Source organism: Panthera onca, chromosome X (assembly GCF_046562875.1).
Source record: "Panthera onca isolate mPanOnc1 chromosome X, mPanOnc1 haplotype 2, whole genome shotgun sequence".
In the NCBI taxonomy this organism is placed as follows: Eukaryota; Metazoa; Chordata; class Mammalia; order Carnivora; family Felidae; genus Panthera; species Panthera onca.
Genome location: NC_138357.1, coordinates 31,008,794 through 31,031,334, shown reverse-complemented (window position 1 = coordinate 31,031,334; position 22,541 = coordinate 31,008,794). Strand labels below are relative to the sequence as shown.

General features: G+C 45.0%; 1 protein-coding gene across 3 annotated transcripts; it reads right to left on the bottom strand.

Annotated features, from left to right (window-relative positions):
• Positions 1–5,651: 5,651 nt before the first annotated feature.
• On the bottom strand, positions 5,652–21,576 carry UPF3B (UPF3B regulator of nonsense mediated mRNA decay). Of its 3 annotated transcripts, none has more exons than XM_081793515.1 (11): positions 21,167–21,568; positions 20,117–20,223; positions 19,845–19,951; positions 16,080–16,178; positions 14,226–14,336; positions 13,177–13,220; positions 12,499–12,681; positions 12,059–12,097; positions 10,023–10,183; positions 9,368–9,686; positions 5,652–6,681 (listed from the first exon to the last, which is right to left on the bottom strand). In XM_081793515.1, exons 1-11 carry the CDS (start codon positions 21,320–21,322, stop codon positions 6,532–6,534), a joined length of 1,476 nt encoding a protein of 491 aa, XP_081649641.1. In that variant the 5' UTR covers positions 21,323–21,568; the 3' UTR covers positions 5,652–6,531. The 3 variants fall into 3 exon arrangements, with proteins under 3 accessions (XP_081649641.1, XP_081649642.1, XP_081649643.1); XM_081793517.1 differs by having other exon boundaries at positions 6,568–6,681; positions 9,306–9,686; positions 21,167–21,576; XM_081793516.1 differs by lacking the exon at positions 12,059–12,097 and having other exon boundaries at positions 21,167–21,565.
• Positions 21,577–22,541: the final 965 nt, after the last annotated feature.

Here is a 22,541-nt window from a genome sequence, read left to right as displayed (position 1 = left end):
AGCAGCCTGGTAGGTAGGAGAGAGAGCCAGTGAGGGGGGAGAGAAGGAGATGGGCGGGGCGCACAGCAGGTGGGTTGGAGTGGGGGGGGGACTGGGGCTCACCAGCCCTCTGCAGGGAGTAACGCGGTGGAGGAAGCGAATAAAGCCGAAGGCCGGCACCGTGTGCTGTAGTGGGATCCAGGGCACTGTCCTTGGCGGCAGGGCGTGGCCCACGTGCTGGGAGGGATGCGTGGGATGCTGGGAGTGCCCCCAGCCTGGGCAGTGGAAGGCCACGGAAAGGCCTTCAGAGAAGGGGCTGCTCGAGGGCAATCCTGATGAAGGAATAGGACGGGGCAGAGAAGGGGACGGAGGGAGGGCTTTCCAGGAAGAGGGAACTCTGTGGGTGCAAAGGGGCAGAGACCCCGAGCAGGTGTCCCGGGCTTCCCGGGGCAGGCCCGGGAGTCTGAGCTTCATCCTGGAGGCCAGCAATCTGCAACTTCTTGAGGAGGATAATTCTGCATTTTTAAAAGGCATGGTCTATAGAGATCCACCCTTGACTCTTCTTCTCTTACCCCTCTGTTCTAATCTGCCAGCAAGCCCTGTTCGTGCTCTCCTCAACATCTAGAACAACATCTTCAACAGCTCTCTTCTCCAGCTAGAATCCACGCGCCCCCGCGGCCCCCAGCCTGGCCCAAGATACCACCATCCCCCACCTGAGTCATGACAAAAGCCTCCTAACGCTTCTGCCTTCTTTTGACCTTACCCCCTCCAGTCACTTCTCGGTACAGCAGCCAGAGTGATCCTGGTTTTGTTTTTTTGAGTAGTTTATTTTGACAGAGACTGTACCGAGTGGGGGAGGAGCAGAGAGCGAGGGGGAGAGAGAGAGAGAGAGAGAGAGAGGGAAAGAGAGAGAATCCCAAGCAGACTCTGCGCTGCCAGCAGAGAGAGCCCGATGCCTGGCTCAAACCCACGAAGCCGTGAGATCAGGACTGGGCGTGAAGCTGAAATCAAGAGTCGGACGCTCGACCGACTGAGCCACCCAGGCGCCCCTCCAATCAGGTTTTCACCTGTTCTGAAGATCACTCGTGACTTCTCTGTTGCCAAATCCTAGGTTAATGTCTCTGGTATGGCCTGATTTGACCCATCAGCAACATTTGTCTGAGTTGACTCCTCCTTGAAATACTCGGTTCGCTTGGCTCCCAGGACAGTATGCTTGCTTGGTTTTCTTCCTCGTTCAGACCCTCTTTTTCTGGTTCGTTGTCGCGTGTCTAAATGCCTCAGGGCTCCAGACTTCACTCCTTGAATCTCTTCTCTTCCATCTATACTTACTCCCGTGGTGATCTTAATCCCATGGCTTCACATGTCTGAAACTGATAGCCCCCTGCACCACCGCACACACGCACGCGCGCGCGCGCGCGCACACACACACACACACACACACACACACACACACTTTTTCCTGCAGTTTTCTCCATCTCAATCCTTTCCTCATCCTCCCGGGTGCTTAGACAATCTTTGCCTCTCTCACGCCCCACACTTGGTCGGTCAGCAAATTGTGTGGGCTCTACCTACAAAATATGCTCAGAATGTGATCACTTCTGACTACTTCTGCTGCTGCCATCCTGGTCCAGGCAACTGTCATTTCTCTACTAGATTACTGCGACAGCTTAAGGTCTCTTTGCCCTTCTTTCCTCTGTTTTGGTCTGTTTTCAACACAGCAGCCAGAGTGATCCTTTTATTTTAAAATAGTAAGTCAGATTATATCACACCTCTGCTCAAAACTGTGTGGTGGTTCCTATAACATCTGGAAGAAAAGCCCAAGTCCTAACTATGACCTGTAAGATCTTGCCCCTGTGAGCTCTCTGACTTCACTCCATCCGTTTTGGCTGCCCCCCGCCTTGCTCACTCTACCCCAGCCATTACGGGGCCTCTTTGCCATTCCTGAGCAGGCCAGGCATGCTCCTGCCCCAGGGCCTTTTCACATGCTTTTTCTTTTGGAGGCTTCTACCTCGTGTCCTTCTCAAGTCTACTCAGAAGTCACCTTCTCATTTAGGACTTTCAACCCCCAACTGTGAACATCATATTACCTTTCCCTGATGTATTATTTCTGTCAGGCACCTGTCACTTTTTTTTTAAAGAAACTGTAATTTTTTTTAAGTTTGAGAGAGAGCGTGTGAGCAAGTGGGGGAGGGGCAGAGAAGAGAGAGAGGGGCAGAGAGAGAGAGACGGAGGAGAGAGAATCCCAGGCCAGGCTCCGCACTGACAGTGCGGAGCCTGATGCAGGGCTCAAGCTCAAAGTCACGAACTGTGAGATCATGACCTGAGCCAAAATCAAGAGTCAGATGCTTAACCGACTGAGCCACCCAGGCGCCCCCACTTGTCACTTACTTTTTTTTTTTTAATGTTTATTTTTGAGAAAGAGAGAGACACTGAGTGCGAGCGGGGGAAGGGACAGAGAGAGAGGGAGACACAGGATCCGTAGCGGGCTCCAGGCTCTGAGCCGTCAGCACAGAGCCCGACGCGGGGCTCAAACTCACAAACTGTGAGATCATGACCTGAGCCGAAGTCCGACGCTCAACCGACTGAGCCACCCAGGCGCCCCAGCAGAGTTTCTGTACACCAACAAAAGGCTACAAAACTCCTATTAACCTTTCTCCTGTGGAATTAAAGATAGCATCTGTGAATACCACAGAGAGTTAGATTTTCATTTACGAGCAGAGTTAAGTTACTACCTCAGGACTACCTTGTGTATGCGTGCTGGGGAAAGGGGGGTGCGGTTCCCGATTCCGAGGGCATGAATGCCCAAAGCCACCCATTTGTCACTGCCCTGGAGATACCTATTCCCACCGCCCTCACCCCTTCAATTTTTCCTGCCTACTTCCCTTAGTATCACTTCTCTCCACCAGAGCAGCAAACTCCCAATGGCTGTAAATATCATGAGGGCAGGGACCTCGTTCACTGCCATCATCTTGGTGGCAAGCCCGTAGGTGTTCAATGAACGTTTAGATGTGTGAGCTGTCTCCATCCCGTCGTTATTTCCAAACAAACGAAACCTTTGTCGGAAGTAGGCGAAAGTGGAATGGATGCTTACTTTTCTCTTCTTGCAGCAGTTTGTTTTCATGAGGAACATGAAATTATGAGTTAGGAGGAAGCGTCCTCGCCTCCTTCCTCCTGACACGAGAGCAGGGGGGCCAACTAGAGAAAGCAAGGTGCGCTGTGGAAAAGGAAGTCAAGATGGATTTGAAAAGCAGATTATTGGCAGGAGGGAGGGCCCTCCTGTCGTCTCATCTGTTGATCTGGTTTAGGGGTTTTCTCCAGCAACACTCGGCAGCCGTGCTCTGGTCATTTCTGTTTCCTCCTACCACTGGACCATGGTCTCTCAAGGACAAGGACTCGAGTCCTCGACCCCCGGGGACCCGCACACAGTCAGTGATTAGTAAATGTTGGCAAAAATGACTACGTATGTGAAGAAATTTAAGGGGCGTAGGGAAGTGTGGTTTACCAAGTGGGACTGGCAAGGCAAGTGGAACAAAAGAGGGAGGGTGCTGATGTGAAAACAGCCTCCGGAGGCCTGGCAACCGGCCCCAGGCTGGGTCAGGAGGCAAGCGATGGGACTCAGGACTGATGGCCGATGGCCGCGGAGCATCGCTCCTCCTAAGGCCAGCTGTACCACTGCCGCCCCGTTTTCACCTGCTTTCTCAGGAAACCTGCACTATTGATGTTCACTCCCCCCTGGGTCCTCATCCTCTTTCTCGGGACTTTCCTTGTGGCTTCTAAACATGCTTTAGGAGTTCTCATATTTAACATAATCCTCCATTGGGGCGCCTGGGTGACTCAGGCGGTTAAGCGTCCGACTCTTGATCCCAGCTTAGGTCTGGACCCCAGGGTTGTGAGCTCAAGCCCTGCGGTGGGCTCCACGCTGGGCATCAGAGCCTACTTAAAAATAATAATAATAAAATAAGATAACCCTTCATCCACACCATTTACCTATCTCCATTTTTTCACTGCCAAACTTCCCTCTATGCGGTTTCCATTCTCAACCTAGTCTGGCTTCCGTTCCCTGTAATTCCAGGTCATCAGTGATTCGTGGGTCACTGAATCCCGTGGCCTTTTTTCAGGCATCACGCTTGACCTTCCAGCAGCATCCAACCCTAATGGCCACTTCCCTCTCCTTCTTCACTCTTTTCTCTTGGGTTAGGTAATACCAGGGTCTTCTGGTTTTTCACCTACTCTCTGGCTACTCCTTTTCTGTCTTTGTAGATATTTTTAATGTTTATTTTCTACTTGTGTGAGAGAGAGCACGGGGGAGGGGCAGAGATTGGCGAGGGGCACAGGGAACCCCAAGCAGGCTCTGCACTGACAGCAGAGAGCCCAACGCGGGGCCCGAACTCACAAACTGTGAGATCCTGGCCTGAGCCGAAGTTAGACGCTCAACCGAGTGAGCCACCCACGCCCCATGTAGATACTTTTTTTTTTCCTTAAACATTTTTTTAATGTTTGTTTATTTTTGGGAGCAAGCCGGGGAGGAGCAGAGAGCGAGGGAGACACAGAATCCGAAGCAGGCTCCAGGCTCCGAGCTGTCAGCACAGAGCCCGACGCGGGGCTCGAACCCACAAACCGTGAGATCATGACCTGAACCGAAGTCGGATGCTTCCCTGACTGAGCCACCCAGGCGCCCCATGTAGATACTTTTCCTTCCCTGTCACCTTCGCGTTCTTCAAGGCTGGGCCCTAGGTCCGCTTGTTCTTTCTTTACCGTCTCACCCTAAGTGACTAAATCTAGACCCATGGCTTCAGCGATCACCTAAAAACAGATGAATTCCGGGGCCCCCGGGTGGCTCAGTCAGTTAAGCGTCCAACTTCAGCTCAGGTCATGATCTCGCGGTCCGTGGGTTCGAGCCCCACGTCGGGCTCTGTGCTGACCGCTCAGAGCGTGGAGCCTGTTTTGGATTCTGTGTCTCCCTCTTTCTCTGACCCTCCCCTGCTCATGCTCTCTGTCTCAAAAATAAATAAATGTTAAAAAAAATAATTAAAAAAAAAAAACAAATGAATTCCAAACCTGTATCTCCAGCCCAAATCTCTTCTCTGAGCTCCAAGGTCCATTCATCCAGCTGCCCCCATCTCTATTTCCTACACGCCACTCACCCCTCACTATAACATGGTTTCTGCCCCCATCAGTTCACCGGTGACCTCAATACCGCCAAGCGCAACGAGCACCTTTCTTGACTTCCATCACCGCCACGCGGCACGGAACAGCGGCAGCCACTCTCTCTGACGGTCTCCCTGCCCGTATTTGGGTGCTGTCTCCCAGTTGAGGAGCATTCCCTTCCGGGAACCTTTGATGGCTCCTCCTCTTTCCCTGCTTCTTGGGAAACTGCTTTCTCAAAGCCGAGGAAAACATGAAGCGGTGACTTCGGTAACGGCAGAGCGACGCCACCTTAGGGGAGGCTGGCAGGATGCCGTCCGGACATTCCGGTTCTTGAGGAACAAGAGTAGTGAACCATGACTTGATCTCGGTGGGCAAAACAAAGGCCTAACGCTGGCGAAGGCAGAAGCGAATATCGCTCGTCCCCCTTCAAAATTCCCGAGAGGTGAGTTCAGTATCAAAAGCCTCATCTCTCCAAATTAATAGCTAGTTAGTAAAGGTAATAAAAAAAAAAACCCACTTAGCTGCATACTTGAGTGATATTGGTATTTATTGACATCAATGCAAAACAAGCTAGGACTAAAAGTAGCTATTTGACAGGAACAGAAATTGGTGCAGTTTCCTTCCTGGAGAGGGTCTGCCCTCAGATCATCGGACCTAAGATAAAACAAAGACTGGATTGTCAAGAACCGAACACAGGTTAAATTTTACTCATTAATATCAAAATCGCTAAAGGCAAAAAGGAGAGGTTTAAAAATATTCTTGGCGCTAAGCTCACATAAGCAAATAAAAAACTACAACTAATCCCAAAACTTCAGGACCCAGGATATAGACACGACATAATTAAGTTTTTGCACAGGCGCAAACGTGTTATACCCTTCACTGTCCTTGTACTACAATTACATGCTCGTTGCGTCTACGCTACACGGTCAACAGTTATCACCAACAATGAATGTAATTAGATCTGAACAAGACTTCACAGTGACTCTGTTCCACTCGGATTCAGAAAAGTTCAATCCAGGGTTTGACCAAAACCTTTGATTACAGAACGAGCTGTCTTTTTTGACTCTCCTCGTGTCGCACCTAATTAACTCCTCACTGGACATTTCCTGCCTGCAAACCGCACTGCGTGGCCCCTCCCTCATCTTTGACACTTTAAAATGACTTTGTAGGAACTGCATAAGAAAGTGAAATTGTATTTCCAACCTGAACCTGCAACCGGGCTCCTGCTCGGACGCAAAAAAAAGAAAAAAAAAAAAAAGAACATACTCCTCTGCAGTGTACCTCACCAGCCCAGCGATCCCTTCCTCTGTCTCTATTCCTTTGCCCTGAAGGCACTTCTGGATTGCTTAATACATGCTCTTTGGCTGCCTAGACAGTCAGGACACCTAAGGCCGTTTGGACTTATCACTCCTCTCCTCCTTCTTTCCTATGGCTAATACCACTTTCCTGCTTCTTTTCTAGCGCCGCATCTCCAGACTTGGTGCCGTCATCAGGCGGACAGAGTCGGTTTCGGCTTCGAGCTCCTGGCTGGTAAAGCTGCATTGCCGGGCGATCCTGAAGTAAAATGAAACGTTAATGTCACGACATCGCCGCCAGACATTCCCAGGGGGTCTTCGGAGTCACGAATTATAGGTTGGTATGTACCCCGAAACAACCCCTACGAGACCAGAAACGTGAGGGCACAGGACACGACAGTGTTGATGGTTAACTTGCTTTTAACCTCCCGCCTCCTTTCCCCTCTCTCCAAAGAAAAGCAACCGTTTATTAAGTATTATTGTGTACGCTGAGGGTAAGTTTCCGATAAGTCTAATTTTTATAACCATCTCAAGATGAGCTGAATTAACTTGAATTTTCTTTACTTAGAAACCTCAGCCATTGCCTATCTCTCCTCCTCATCCGTAAATGGACTTTAACATTCGCTACCACATAGCAAAGTTTTAGGAGGAAAACCAAAATGAAGAAGGCAAAGCCTTGGGGCGCCTGCGTGGCTCAGTCGGTTAGGTGTCTGACTGGATTTCGGCTCAGGTCCTGATCTCACAGTTCGTGAGTTCTAGACCCACAGTAGACAGGCTATCAGCACACAGTCTGCTTGGGATTCTCTCTCTCTCTCTCTCTCTCTCTCTCTCTCTCTCAAATAAATAAAAACCTTAAAAAAAACAATGCAAAGTCTTAGTGAAGACCCCCCTGAAATTACGAGCTCATATCCCATGCAACTTGCCACAAAGCATGGCTATTTCTTAATTCACGTATGACAGTTTAACACCCCAGCTTGAGACTCTCTAGGTGGCTCTTTCGATCTCCAATTCCTAATAAGCCTCAACAAAGTCATCATGTACCTCTCGGTTCAAGTCATGCGTGTGGTTTATGATAGTGTGATCCTGGAAAACTTAGATGTATAGGTCCTTTTTAGAACTCAACAAAAAGATTACATGAGCCTTCCTTACCCTTTCTCCCTGGCGTCTGAAAGCTAGCCTTAAAGCATTAGTCTCAACTGAATAATTCCAGCAAAATGTCTCAATATTTTTATAAGATGAGATGTTAAAACAGATAAAGACTCCTGCACAGTATTTGAAGAAACGGATGATGGGGCTCCCGCTGTGCAAAGATGGGACAATTTAAACGTCAACAAGGATGATAACTGATAAAAGCAAGTTGGAATCCATCAAATATTTCTAAATCCACAAGTTCTTATGACAAGGCAAAACTCACGGATGACCTAGAAGTTGCTGGGACCCCAACTCATTACTCTGAATGCCGGTGCATAAAGGGAAAGGATCAAGTGTCTATCTTGCCTTTCCTGGATAAACTGAATTTCAGGCCAAAAATGTTTAGAATACATGGGTCAGGCTTACAATACCTGAACCTACTGATTGGTTGTTTGTTCAATTTTTTCACCCTGAGAAATTTTAAATCTATAGAAATGTTGCAAAACCTGCATAGTGAACACCTAGTACCCTTCTCCTGGATTCGCAATTATGAACGTTTTGTCACGTGCTTTTTCAGCCTCTAGTACGCATTGTTTTCCATTTGAGAGTAAGTTGCACACGTCATGACCCTTCATCCCTAAATATTTCAGCTTGTATACCCTAAGAACAAGGACATCCTATTCCATAACCACAATGCAATTGCTATTGATTGATCATAGCATTACACTAATGGGGCGCCCGGGCATCACATGTTTCCTGACATCATACAATAGGAAGTACACAACACCCGTCTATGAAGTATTCTTTTTTTTTTTTTTTTTTTAATTATCTTATTTTTAAGTAACCTCTATATGCAACACGGGGCTCGAACCCACAACCCCGAGATCAAGAGTCGCGTGCTCTACCGACCGAGCCAGCCAGGCGCCCCTCCATCTATGAAGTGTTCTCGCCAAAAATTGAGCCTGAATATATTCAGGCCTGTGGGTGAGGAGCCGCCTGTTTTCATGAACAGAGTGTGGCACACAGCCGTACTCACTCTTTTCATATTCTCTATACCTGCTTTCCTACGGAGCTTAGTGGTTGTGATAGAGACCATATGGCCCACAAGGCCTACAGCGCTTACCATCTGGCCCTTTACAGAAAAAAAATCGGCCGACCCCTGTTTTTCAAGATAGAACTACCAGTTTTCAAGGAAACGTAGAAGATAGACCATTTAGAGCTGAGAGTTCCACAGGACAAAGTGGTTTCTGCAGCAAATAAAGGGCAGGAAAACAGAAGGAGGGGGGATTGTTTAGGTTAAAAGAGACCTAAGGATACAATACAATTGGTGGACCTTGCTTGGAGCCTATCAAGAAGTTACTAATGAGGCGACTGGGAAAAACGCAGTAGGTAGGGCGCTGAGGACTTACTAGTGTGTGTTGGGGGGGGTGGGGTTGGTGTGAAAATGCGACCGGGGTTCTATGAAGAAAAAGAATCTCTGTCTCTAATATCGACGTATTTAAAGAAGAAATTCTGTGTCTAAGATCTGCCTGACAAGCATCAGTAGGGGCAGGGATGGGGTAGAGTAGAAAGCCTGGCCGGGAGCCGGTAACTGCTGAAGCGTGTGTCTTGTTCTTCTCTGTTCTACTTTTGTGTGTGTCTGAAATGCCTACAAGAAGTTAATCAAAGGACCGCACCGAGACCGAAAAAAGGTTGCAGACAGTTAAAGATCCCCTGTAAAAAGTCTGCCACACACAGCGAGCTGGCCCTCGCCTCTACACGTGCGAGAGGAGAGCAAAAGTCCTCATGGAAACAAACAGAACAAAAAGCACCACCTTGTTTCTTATGCGATCTCTCTTAACCACTTCCTCTTTCTTTTCAGTTTTTTCGGAGCTGCCTACGGATTCGGTACTTTCCGGCTTCTTTCCTTTGTCCCGAACCGCTTCTTTCTCTTTTTTCATTTCCTCTTCCTTCCTCTTAAAAGCCTTCTCCTTCTCATAACGCTCCTTCTGCCTGCGGCGCTCCTCTTCCTGCCGCTTCAGCCTCTCCCTCTCCCGCAGGAGGCGCTCTTGGTCCCGCTCGTAGTCCCGCTCCCGCTCCCGCTCCCGGTCCCGGTCCCGGTCCCGGTAGTCTCGGCCGCCCTCGTCTTCGGGCCTGCGTGGGGAACAGATCTCAGATGGCACCTCCAAACGCCGCCTGCTCCCTGTGGCCTGCTCCCGTGCACGGAGGCGCTCCGGTTAGGACGCGGCCACGACAGGTGACCTTGTGCTTTTGGAGCAGGGTGAAAAAACGCGAGCGTTTTGAAAACCAGTAACAAAACCCAAAGGTTCGTTCGCCCAGACAGACTAAGATGCTAGAATATCTGAAACCTTTCCTCCTCATCCCCTGCACTCCCGCCCCCCTTCGGGCACCAGCCAGGACACAGCGGTAAAACTGGCACGTTGAAACAGGCTGAAAACGGAGTGTCCCAAGGAGCCCTCGGCCACTGACCTCTTAGGCTTTTCGTCTTTAGGCTCGCCGTCAGAGCGCTTGGGCAGTGTACAACTTTGCCCGCTGGCTCTTTCATCGTTCAGATTCTCTTTGTCTAGTTTCTTGGCTTTTTCTCTTTTGTCTAATTCTTTTTCATCTCCCTTTTCTGGCTTCTTGAGTAGCTTTAAAGAGAACAAATGTATTCTTATTTTCAAGGGTAGGACATTCTCTTCTGATTCTACCCGAGAAAACAATATTCCAAGTGTTTTAAATTTAGGCTATAGGAGGCCTTTTTCTGCAGCTACTCTTAAACTTCCAGGTTAAGAACTAGTGCACGGAGAGCAGGAATTGACTAAAAGGATGCTATGAACGTGGAAAGTGTTATCCACTCCAGGTGGTTTAATCACTTGTGGCAATAGGATCAAGACTCCTTTGGCTTGAAATGGGTCAACCTTTTAGTGAAACAGTGCACACTTCCAAGTATGCCTTCTGTAGCCAGCTAGCATACTGATGTAACTTGATGGGAAAATAGGCCACAAATCGAAGATGCCGGGCAGATCATTACTGTTGGACAGTAATGTTGGACAGCCGTTTGCCTGTCGTGCTTGGAGTGACCGATACCTTTGTCACCAAAGGAGGGATCCATTGCAAGAATAATTCTGCCTTGAGCCTGAGAATAACACACTTATGATGGTACGATCAAACATAATTTTCATCATTTGATTTAAAAATCCAAAGGCCTCACAGAACGGTGAGGTTCCGTCTCTACGGAGTAGGAACTCTGCTCAATGTCACATATATATACATACACATGCATATATATGACACGCATATATATGACAAAACGCAGTTCTAAAATAAACGTGCCTTATGAAGTCCAAATTGCTAACAAAACAGTCTCTTTCTCCCATCGCTGCCACAAACCTCTCTAGAATATCCCCAAGTGTTGGATATTCAGAGTGATTCTTAGGCAGAATAGAAGAATTTCGAGTCTCAGAGCGAAGGCATCATACAAAGGTTCATCTCAGGGTGAAGGCATCACACGAGTCAGCAAGCAAGAGGCAAAGCACCACAAGAAAGACTTGAGCATGAAGGCCTGCAGCACGTAGCCACGGCAAACGGCCAGTCGAAACTGGACGCTACGGAGCATCGATGTAGTGAGGATACCACGTGCAGGTTTCATTGGAAGTGTTCTTATTTTTTCTAATGAACATCTTTGTTAGAAGCCAGGATGTTCATTACTCTATTAAGAACAATCGTGAAAGTTTCTAGTATGGCTGGCTCAACCTTCTGCCTTGCTGATAGGAACAGCAAGTCAGGTCACTTGTGCCACGGCAGACAGAGAGAGAGAGATCGCTAGAAAGAATTAAGATGGGAATCTCCCCACCCTGCTGCCCAAGCTCCTTATCGCCTGTAATGAGCCCAGGAGAGACTTGGGGGAACACGCTCTGGCCGTAAACTGCTTCATTTTGAGGAGGTAAGAGGAGGAGACCCTGCCACCATCTCTGTGAGATTTTCCCTTTCTCTGAAGGACTAGGCAGTACTTCCCCAGGAAGTTTGCTGGAAGCAAGAGCTGCCTCAGCCATGCCCTCAGAAGGGAAGCGGTAGGCTGGGAGCTTTCTACAAGCTCGCCTCTTCCTAGGTGCGATGCGTTCATCACAATCAGCTGCTCCCAGATCCCCAGGCAGATGAGAGACGGTAACGGGGAGAATCATGTGAAAGGGAAGCGTGTAACACAGGCTATATTTATCCCTAATACTCCCACAAGGCAGCCCGTTAGGAGAGGCATATGGAAAGAAAGAGCGATTTAGGCATGGTTGTCCTCTAGCCGTAGATTGTTAAAGCTTCCGGGTACCCAGCGGAGCAGCAGGAAGTCATTGGGGCTTCCTTCTAAGGTAGGAATTGAAAATGGCTCAGATTTCAAGAAGACTCAAGTCAGTTGGAAGGAGTTTTCTACAGGTATCACTACCACCACCACCAAAAGGACTTATTATGAACTAAGACCTGTGTGTGTGACATGATACTAGGTGCTCTGTATCATGTACTTGGGTCCTTACATTTTTCTGATTCACAGCTTGTAACAGAAACCTGTGTACCTGAAGACAGTGGAAAACAAACAGATGAGGCAACTTCATGTATCAAATATGAAGGAAAAGCTGAATAAAACCCGTAATTCATGCCAGCCAGCCCTAAGCCCTTACTTATGAAGAACTGAGAATAATAATCCAAACATTGAACATTTTCTGTGACAAAAATAACAGATCTTCATGAAAAAATATCATGTAAATTACTTAATTCTTTTAGATTATCTTGAATTTTTAAAAACAATACCATTCGCATCATAGGAAGGATTTCTATTGGTTCACCTCCTCCCCCCCCAACAAAGACAAAAACAAATTAAAAAAAATTATGTTTACAACAGCACAAGATGCATGCATATCTAAAGAAGTACATGCAATTTTTAGCAACATGCAGTCAGCTCACATCATTTTCATACCTTTATCTTTGGTTCGTCCTTTAATTTGTCCCTTTCTGGAACTCTGTCTATCTTCTTTAGCTTTTCTATATCTTTCCTTTTTCGTTTTTCTTCTTCCTTCCACTTCCTCCTCTCTTCTTCTCTTTGCCTTTTTCTTTCTATTTCTCGCCTCCTTCTTTCTTCTCTTTTTTCTTCTCTCATTCTCTGGAAAGAAACATCCACATAAGCCTTCCAACAAGGTAATCATCACCAAAAACCTAATCCACAAGTTATGGCGGGCACCCACTAGACGGGATTGTCTTTCCTTCCTACTTTCTACAAAGTGGCTGCTACCTACTTTCTACCTCTTTAACCCCCTCGCCACCCCACTGAGAATCTGAGAATAAAGACCAGGGCCTGCCAGTATCAGAGTCTCCCCACTGTTGCCTACATGCCGTATTTCCAGAGGCTTTTAGAAAACCAAGGGAGTGTCTCTGGAATAAGCTAAAGACTCTCTGGGTTTGCAGAGCGCATCCTTGGCCCAACAACACGAAGGAGAGGGCCAGAGGGTGAGGCCAATGAGCCGCATCTTTCAAAGAATCACGGTAGAAAAGGTAGCTGTTTCTCCACTAGGATCCCAATTCAATGCTTGTATGCTTATGGACTACGAACGAGTGAAAATATAAAGTATCGAGAGAACTATAAAAACAAAAGGTTTACCTGCTTGTTTTTCAGGAAGCTCAAAAGTGGGGTTGTCTTTTTAGCTACATAAATGTAAACAGATTATTAATAATACTTATCAACCCCTAGAAAGGATTCCATTTTCTGACATTCCCTGCCAACCACCCAAGGTGGGAAAACTATACCCCTTAAAACAGTTCACGAGTACATTATCAGAAAAGAGTTTTACGGTAGTTTACTTCAATTCTGAAGGTTTGAAATACTTTTTTCAAAAGTGAAGAAATCCAAATTCAAGCAGTTTTTTAACAGACTAATTCCCAGTGTCAGTGAGAATTAAGTGCAAAGGATAGTCTCTTGTTTCGGACGGCAATATAAATTTGTTCAACTGGGAAGAAACTGGGGGAAGGCGCTAAAAATATCTCATCTTTTTGTCCCCATAATTCCACTTCCAGGAATTTATTCTAAGGAAATTATCAGAGATGGGCTTAGACTCTGCATCCATTAATAAGATCCATTTTAGAAAAATAATTTAATTTCCAATATCCTGAACAATGCTATCTAGCCTTGTAGTTAGCATTTTTGAAAGCCTACTTCCTTTGGATAAATTCCTAGGAGTGGAAATCCTGGGTCAGGGGCTATGCTTATGTTTGGAGCTGAGAGAAGAGTGACAATTTACTGCTAGGGCCAACGTCCAAACTAGAATTTCTCAAGGAGTTTTCAATTTGGCAGTAACTGACTTCATTTTTTGATATTTGCAGTTCACATGTTTTTCGGGAATGTGAGCTGCTTGTTACCAGAAAATACCAATTGATCTTCAAAGGCCTGCCGACGTCAAAACGTCCCATGAGTCTTCAAACTTTTTCTGCTTATATTTATGTGGCATTAAAATAGGTCACGGAGCATTTTTCCCATCTTATCAATGCATTTACATAATCCTGTGAGGCAGGTATTATCGTCTGCACTTTATAGCACAGAGGCTCAGAGAAGTTAGGGCCTTCCCCCTGGTCACACAGCTAGCAAGTGACAGAAGTAGGAGTCAGGTCTTCTGATGAAAAAGCCGTTGCCCTTAATTCCTGTTGCCCACTTACCTATTAATTCTCTATTTTTTGCTTCTATTTCCTCTAGCAGTGTCTCTGGAGTAGATGTCATTTTCTCATTATCTGCAGCATAACTTTCCAAAAATTTCCTATATTCTGGATCTAAATAATTGTTTCGGTAAACAGAAAATATAGCAGACTTTAAAAAAAAAACTTTCTACATCATGGAAGATTAAAAATAAACCTAAACATACCCACTAGACCGTTTAGGGCTTTATTGGCCTATTACTCTCGGAACTCCTATTCCCTATGCTCACTAAGGGAGCCTGGTACGACATCAAGTCAGGGATAAGCAGACACCACACGTTGTAACAGAACCTCCAGGCATGTTAAGTAGTTTGCTTTTAAAAGTCACTGTCCACCTAATCCAGACTCACACTTACGTGAGAACTGCAAGTTGTCGTTATGGGACCTTCACAGTATTACAGATGGCACGTAAGCAATTCCTGTATGGGCATCCCTCACTTTAAGTAAACCCAACACGGGGCGCCTGGGTGGCTCAGTCGGTTCAGCGGCTGGCTTCGGCTCAGGTCACGACCTCACCGTTCCCGAGTTCGAGCCCCGCATCGGGCTCTGTGCTGACAGCTCGGAGCCTGTTTCAGATTCTGTTGTCTCCCTCTCTGTCTCTGCCCCTCCCCTGCTCGTGCTCTGTGTCTCTCAAAAATAAATACACATTAAGTAAACCCAACATATTGAGGGGGGATGTCCTAGATGTTGCACTGGAGCTGATGATTCCTGGAGTTTTCTCGACGCATCTGACATCAGAAAGGGTAACACATTGGCGTCATCCCATTGCTGGTATTTGGAGTTTCTGTGCACTGTGGGGCATGTCACTTGATCTAGTCTTCCAGATCCGAATCTATGATATAATCAGTCACTAGCTGTGTGTTGAACCTTTTCTGTGTTTTCTTTATAATACCCACTATAATAATAAGTAATGGAAATCAAACTAGAGGATTCCAAAATATCAGATATAAAATGCTACAGCTAAGTCCATATCCAACATAACATTACACAGAGCTCAAAATCTGGATCCAGTTTACCTTACGTGGCAATTATTCCAGTTTTTCAGTTCCCGTATTCCAGTTCAATGTAATTACTATGTGTGCAGTTAACTGCATATTCAAAGCCTAGGAAAATAGGACTAGCCACTTCCACTACTTTAGGTTATGTTCCTCAAGTACAGAAAATTTTCCATCCCAGTTCTCAATGATAAACCTTCCCTCTCTATAAAAATGGAAATCAAAAGAAATAAATAAGGGGCGCCTGGGTGGCTCAGTCGGTTGAGCGTCCGGCTTCGGCTCAGGTCATGATCTCACGGCTCGTGGGTTCGAGCCCCATGTCGGGCTCTGTGCTGTCAGCTCAGAGCCTGGAGCCTGCTTCAGATTCTGGGTCTCTGTCCCTCTCTGCCCCTCTCCCACTCATGCTGTCTCTGTCTCTCAAAAATAAAAATAAACGTTAAAAATAAATAAATAAATAAATAAATAAATAATCATCATCATAAAATACAATTGAGACCTCAAAGAGTTGTACTTTGATACATCTGATTTTTCACCATTGTCTTCCAATCAACAAACCAAAGGTAATTTACTGCTCGAGTCAATGCTATATCGCTTGATGGTGAAGGAATGAGATGGCACCAGCCAAAGAGTGGGAACTCTACAGGAAACCCACTTCTATTCTGACAATTAAGCAAAGCTTTCACCAGTGAATTACATTTCTCACAAACTTTATTCTGTGTGTTTTCCTATTTAAAAGACTGGAATCCAATTAATTCCCACAAAGGTAGTCATTTTTTTAAAAAACCCAGGGCGACAGCATTACATAACTAGAGCTATACTGTACCATCATCGATAGTCCCAACTTTGGTATCTCTTTTCTTAGTCTTCTTTTTTGCAGCTTTTTGAAAAGGTGCAAATTCTACTATGGCAGGATATTCCTGACCTGTTTAGAAAAAAATACCACACTTGCTATAACAACAAAAAAGCCAAAAGTGGATACAAGAGAGTCAACCCACCATTCTCTAGGCCTCCTTTGACAGCAGTCAACTGAATAGGGCCCCTCAATGGGAATAAATCACAAGGGCACAAATCACATGGGCACAACTAAAATCAGTATGTTACCAAAGGAGCCCCAATTTCACACTGATAACATAACGAAAAGATATGGCAGGAAAGTAAAATAATCATTTAACTTCAACTTTTAAAGTGTGATATTTTGATATGAGGGGGAAAAAATCTATAAATCAATGTTCATTTAAAACATACATCAGAGGGGCGCCTGGGTGGCTCAGTCGGTTCAGTGTCCGACTTTGGCTCAGGTCATGATCTCACAGTTCGTGAGTTCAGGCCCTGCATTGGGCTCTGTGCCGACAGCTTGGAGCCTGGAGCCTGCTTTGGATTCTGCTCCTTCCCCACTCGTGCTCTCTCAAAAAAGAAACATTTAAAAATATTTTTTAAAATACATCAGGAATCTCTAGAATAGGCAAATCTGTAGAGATACAAAGAAGATTAGTGGCCACCTAGAGCTGGGGCATAGTTGGGGGAGAATGGAGAGTGAGAGCTAATGAATACGGGGTTTCTCTTTGGAGAGCGAAATGTATTCTAAGATCAGATTGTGGTGATGGCTGCACAACTCTGTGAATATACTAAAACCCACTGAACTGTACACTTTAAGAGGGTGACTTTTATGGCATATGAATTATAGCTCAATAAAGCTGTTATAAAAAATATGCCAGGAGACACCAAAAGCACAGTCAATAAAAGTGAAAAATCGATAATTGAACTACATCAAAATGAAAAACTTTTGTTTATCTAAGGGACAAGTTAACAGAGTACAAAGGCAACCCACAGAATGGGAGAAAATATTTGTAAATCATACATCTGATAAGGGGTCAATATATACAAAATATATAAATAACCCCTACAACTCCCCAGCAACAAAAAACCCAATTGAAAATGTTCAAAGGACTTGAATAGACATTTCTACAGAGGTGATATATAAATGGTTAACAAGCATATGAAAAGATTAAAATATTACCTCACTGATCATTAGGGAAATGCAAATCAAAACCACAATGAGCGATCACCTCACACCCATTAGAAAGGTAGCTACTAAAGAAAAAAAAAAACAAAAACCACAGAGACTAACAAGTGTTGACGAAGACATGAGGAAATTAGAACCCTCGTGCATTACTGGTAGGAACACAAAATGGTGCGGTTGTTATGGAAAACAATATGGTGGCTCCTCCAAAAAATTAAAACTAGAATTACCATATGACCCAGCAACTCCACCTTCAGGTATATATTCAAAAGAAGCGAAAGCAGAGACTTGCGTAGATATTTGTACACCCACGTTCATGGGAGCATTATTCGCAATAGCCAAGAGGTGGGAGCAACCCAAATGTCCTCCAACGGAGAAATGGTTAAGCAAAATGTAGTATTTACATACGATGGAATATTACTTAGGCTTAAAAAGGAGTTTCTGACCCACCCTACATGGCTCAACCTTGAGAACATTATGCTAAATAAACAAGCCAATCACAGAAAGTCAGACACTATGTGGTTCCACTCGTATGAGGTACCTAGAATGGCCAACTTTATGGAGACAGAATGATGGCTCATAGAGGTAGAATGATAGTTGCCAGAGGCTGGGGGGAGGAAGAAATGGGGATTTATTGTTTAATGGGTATAGAGTTCCAGTCCTGCAAGATAAACAGGTTCTAGGAATTGGTTGCACAGTGTGAATGTACTCAACTGAACTGTAGAATTCAAATGGTTAAGATGGTAAATTTTGTGTATTTTACCACAATTTTTAAAAAATGTGTATGAAAAAAAAGGAATGAGGTAATGATTATAGGCTACAACATGGATGAACCTTGCAAACACGTTAAGTAAAAGAAGCAGTCACAAAGGCTACATATTGTATAAATCTGTTTCTAGGAGATATCTACAGGAGGAAGGAGGGGAGAGGACTAATGGTTATAGGATTCTTTTTGGAGTAATAAAAACATTCTGGAATTACATCGTGGTGATGGTTGTACAACTTTGTGAATATACTAAAAACCATGGAATTTTATGGTATGTGAATTGTAGCTCAGTAAAAAAATACCCAAGTGACTGCTGGAAAAAGAAAATACACCAGACCCCTGTTACAGAATGATGTCATAAAGGGTATAAAATACTATCATTGGCATGTAGACATAAGCCAGAATAGAATAAATAGAAATGACCAGAGGGCATCACAAAGAAGTCAGGGAGGAAGCATGATTTTGGAAATCCTACTGAATACAGAATCAGATTAGTTTATTAACTGATATATTTGAGAAGGAATAAATAAATCAGACTAAAGCAGAAGGAATTGTGGAAGAGAGGCTGAAAAATCAAAAAAACAAACAAAAACCCCAGAAGTGAGGCCAGCCTATGAAGGACCCTGACTACCAGGCTATAGAATTTGGACTCCCCCCCCCCCCCCCGCCCCCCGTAACTGCTATCTTAAATCACTATTTTCAAAAACATTAATTTCATGGCAGTGTAACAGACTGACTTATACAGAAATGAAAAAAAAGGAAAATTCTGTAAGTTTAAAGACAATGGGTTGTCTAAGCGTTGGGAGGCAAGGACACAGTGTGAAAAGTACTAATGAGTAGATGAACGAGACATTAAAAAATAAACTGGAAAAATTCATCCCTTGTTTAAATATAAGGGATAAAAAAGAGAGGAAAAAAGTTAAACATAACTCAGGTTTCCAGGAAAACATTGCTATCTAGTGGAATAAAGTTGGGAGTGGAGAAGTAAGTGGTTTCAGGGGTCTGTGGGGGCACGGGGATTAATAAAATCTGGTGAAACACAGTGGAAATCCTTCAACTTTTCCTGGCATGTTCCCTCACAAAGATTTCATTTTTACCAACTCTGAAGTAATACTGAAAAACAGTCCAACAAAAAGATACTTTGCTTGCCTATAACAGTTACAAGACAAAAAAGGAAGTGGGAAATAGCAGCTTGGATATCCTCTAGCTACAATGTTGCAAGTGGCAGATAATAAAGAGAGTTAAGGCAGAAGTTTTTCTTCCCTATAGAATCCTGGATACAAAGTGGGAGATCGTGAAGTTGGATGTTTTAAGCACAAATACGAATCGGAACGTTGAACAGTGTTCCCAACTGGGAATTACTGGCTTAAAGGATTTAACCTAAATCAATCAATGTTGGTCCTTGAAGTGAGATGACAAGTAAATATTTAAAATTTGTTGTACAAGTTTAAAGAGCCGTTTATCAGTATTGCTGTTGAAGCTGGTAAATAGTCAGAACAACAGATCGCCTAATCCAGGGCGAAAAAAATTGGCCACAGGAAGAGAAAACAGTGGCAATTTCATTCAGTCGGTCAAACTACAGAAATAACAGGTTAATAAAAATATCCAAGGGCTGTGAAAAGTCACACATCTATTTATAAGACTGCAATAAGCTTAGTAAATGTGTAAAACTCTTTACAGGCTGCACATTTTATCACCGAGTTTTAGAAAAGCTACGAAGGCACTGAGAAAACACTGTGATACACACATTGTCTTAAACATACAAATGACAAAGAAACTCCCCTTCAGTTACAAGGACTCACCTTTATTGTCAAGGAATACATAACCATCAAAGCGATCCCTGAACAAAATAATGTCCTCTTGGTTTTTAAAGTTGATGTATGCTCTGGCATACATATGAGGATACAGACTGCAGAGAGGAAAGCAATTATGTAAATGTGCTTGCAGGTGTCTGAATTACAAGTATGCATATATTAAAGAGACAGGCTCAAAAATCAAATGGAAACAGTAGGGTAAAAAAGAATGAAAGAAAAATTTTCATTTACCCCCGCCCTCTTTTATTTATTCATTTTACCTAGTATCATTAGAAAAAAACTCAAAATAATCATGCTCCGGCATAGGCTGAAGATGTTCCTGAAGCTGCTCCTTGGTCAAAGTGGGAGGTAATCTCCGAATGACCACCTTAAGAAACGAACAAGGAAAATGAAATTAGTACAAATCCATTTCCTGTCATACCTGAAAGAATCACCATCCCTGAAAAAAAGTTGGTCTTTAAAGTATGAGTTCACATATTAAAAACCCAGTAGAAAATTATTCTAATGTTCAGAATTAGTCAAGACTAATTGTAACGTTTTGTTTTTGTTTTTTTTTTGTTTCTTTTTTTTTTTTTACAAACTCTTAGAAATAAGAACAGCAGAGAGCAAGGAAAATCTTAGGTTCTGTTAAACAGAACCCAGCCGTTTACCAGGTTTTTGCATCATTTTCTATCACCCATTTTTCGACAGATGTAGTAACAAGAAATTAATAGGCCAATCCTGGTCTTTTGTGGGTACCATGAACATTTGACTTATGATCCCCTTACCACAGCCAACATATCCTAAAACAGAATCCTTCCGCATTCAGCATAGAGAATTCAAAACGCTAAGGAATACCAAAAGTTCCTTATTGCTCCCAAAATAAGATGAACCCGCCCCCCCCCCGCCCCGACCATGAATCCCCCCACTCCCGCTCAACTCGCCTCCATTACTACTCTGGTCACAAACTACTCCCACCCCCGATGGCCCCTTCACTATTTAATAATCCACCCCCCCACCCCCACCCCCATTAACCTTCTAATTCCTCATTCTCTTTACTATCGATCCCTCTTGCACTCTTCTCACAGCTCGGATTTCCACCTTCTCATCTAGGAATCCCTCCCTTTTCCCTCACTCGTACCCCGGGGCTTGGCCGACAGGGGCTCCCTCGATCTCGGGCGAGTGGATGAAGACTAGGTGACGCGATTTTCACTCAGGTAAAGAAACAGAGGGGCAGACTGGGAGGGGAAAGAGGGCGGCCCCACTCCCAACCATCCTCGCGGGTGGCGGACCCGTCCCGCCCTCTCCCGGGCCAACAGCCGGCCAGGCACCTTGCTCAGCGCCTCCTTCTTCTCCTTATTTCGATCCTGCTTATCTTCCCCTTTGGCGCTGTCCCCCGAAGCTCCACCGCTGCTGCCCGTGGCCCCCGGGGGAGTCAACAGGGTTACTCGTTTCTCTTTAGGCCTGTGATCCTTCTCCTCCTTCATGGCCACGGCTTCGCTCCTGAGAACCGCAGCTCGGCCTAAACGCCGCTACGCCGGGCACCTACGACGCCCGGCCCACTCCCGTCTAGCTCCGCCCCCAACAAACGCCCCTAGTGATAAACCAGGCCCCGCGTTCCATTGGGCCCGGCCAGGATCTCGCGAGACTTCAGGGCGCCAGGCTTCCTTTGATAGAAAGGTCTTAGCACCTGGTCTTAACTTCCCGCCGGCGGAAGGTCCGCACAGCCCAATCCCCTGGTGGCCCAGACTCCCTCGGGGCCGCTCTTCGCACGTCATTAGCAACTCCGCCATCTTGGCTAGAACGACTCTTTCGAGGACTACAAATCCCGGCATACAACGCAGCTAGCTCCTCCTAGCCAGGCGTCTGGAGCCACAGATGGGTCAGTATTCCTATCTGTAAGTAAGTGGAATCTTGACTCTCGAAAGTTTAGTGTTTTTCAGGTCAAAAGATAGGTTCTGCAGGCTTCGTTTTCCTCCAGTAGCCCAATGTTATCCAAAGTTTATCTCACTGGGGGAGCGACTTGTGTTTTCTTTTTTTAGACTTGTATTTTCTATTATTCATTCTAAAGTGTACTCTGAGCAACTTTGGAATTTCCTTTCCTTACCCTGATTAGGATTCACAGATACTTAATGAACACTCACCGTTCACTGGTATTTAAAGGACTAATATGACCAAAATGTATGAGATTTGTTTCCCTTATCCTTTTTTAAGTAAAAGAATTCTCTCATGCTTCATGAGGAGAAAATAAAATAAAACCCACTTGCTTTACATGGGATTACGCTTTCTCCCACTTTGAAAAAGGTCAATTATTCGCTTTTTATAATAGCCCCAAACTGGAGACGATCCAAATGTCTGCCAACTGGCGAACGAGCAAACAAAATGTGGCACATCCACAGAGTGAAATAATACTCAACAGTGAAAATGAACTGATAACGTCTGTCAACATGAATGAATCGCAGAATGATTATGCTGAGTGAAAAGACCCAGACGCAAAGAGAGTACAGGCTGTACAATCTCATTTATCGGAAATTTTAGGAAAGGTAAAACTATAGTGCTAGATGGCAGATCAATGATTGCTTGGGGATAGGGGTAGGGAGAAAGGATTGACCACAGAGAGACCCCAGGAAACATTTTGGAGTGATGAAAATGCTCTTTATCATGATTGTGCTGATGGTTACATGACTGCACGCATTTGTGTAAACT

What these genes read in the sequence shown, in the direction of transcription:
- UPF3B (XM_081793515.1), bottom strand. Translation starts at nt 21,322, where the DNA reads ATGAAGGAGGAGAAGGATCACAGGCCTAAAGAGAAACGAGTAACCCTG. An exon ending in AAGCTGTGAATCAGAAAAAT is followed by an intron (nt 10,184 to 12,058) that starts GTAAGGACCCAA and finishes TTCTCTTTAAAG; the next exon opens with CTACTCAAGAAGCCAGAAAA. An exon ending in AAAGACGAAAAGCCTAAGAG is followed by an intron (nt 9,687 to 10,022) that starts GTCAGTGGCCGA and finishes TTCCCCACGCAG; the next exon opens with GCCCGAAGACGAGGGCGGCC.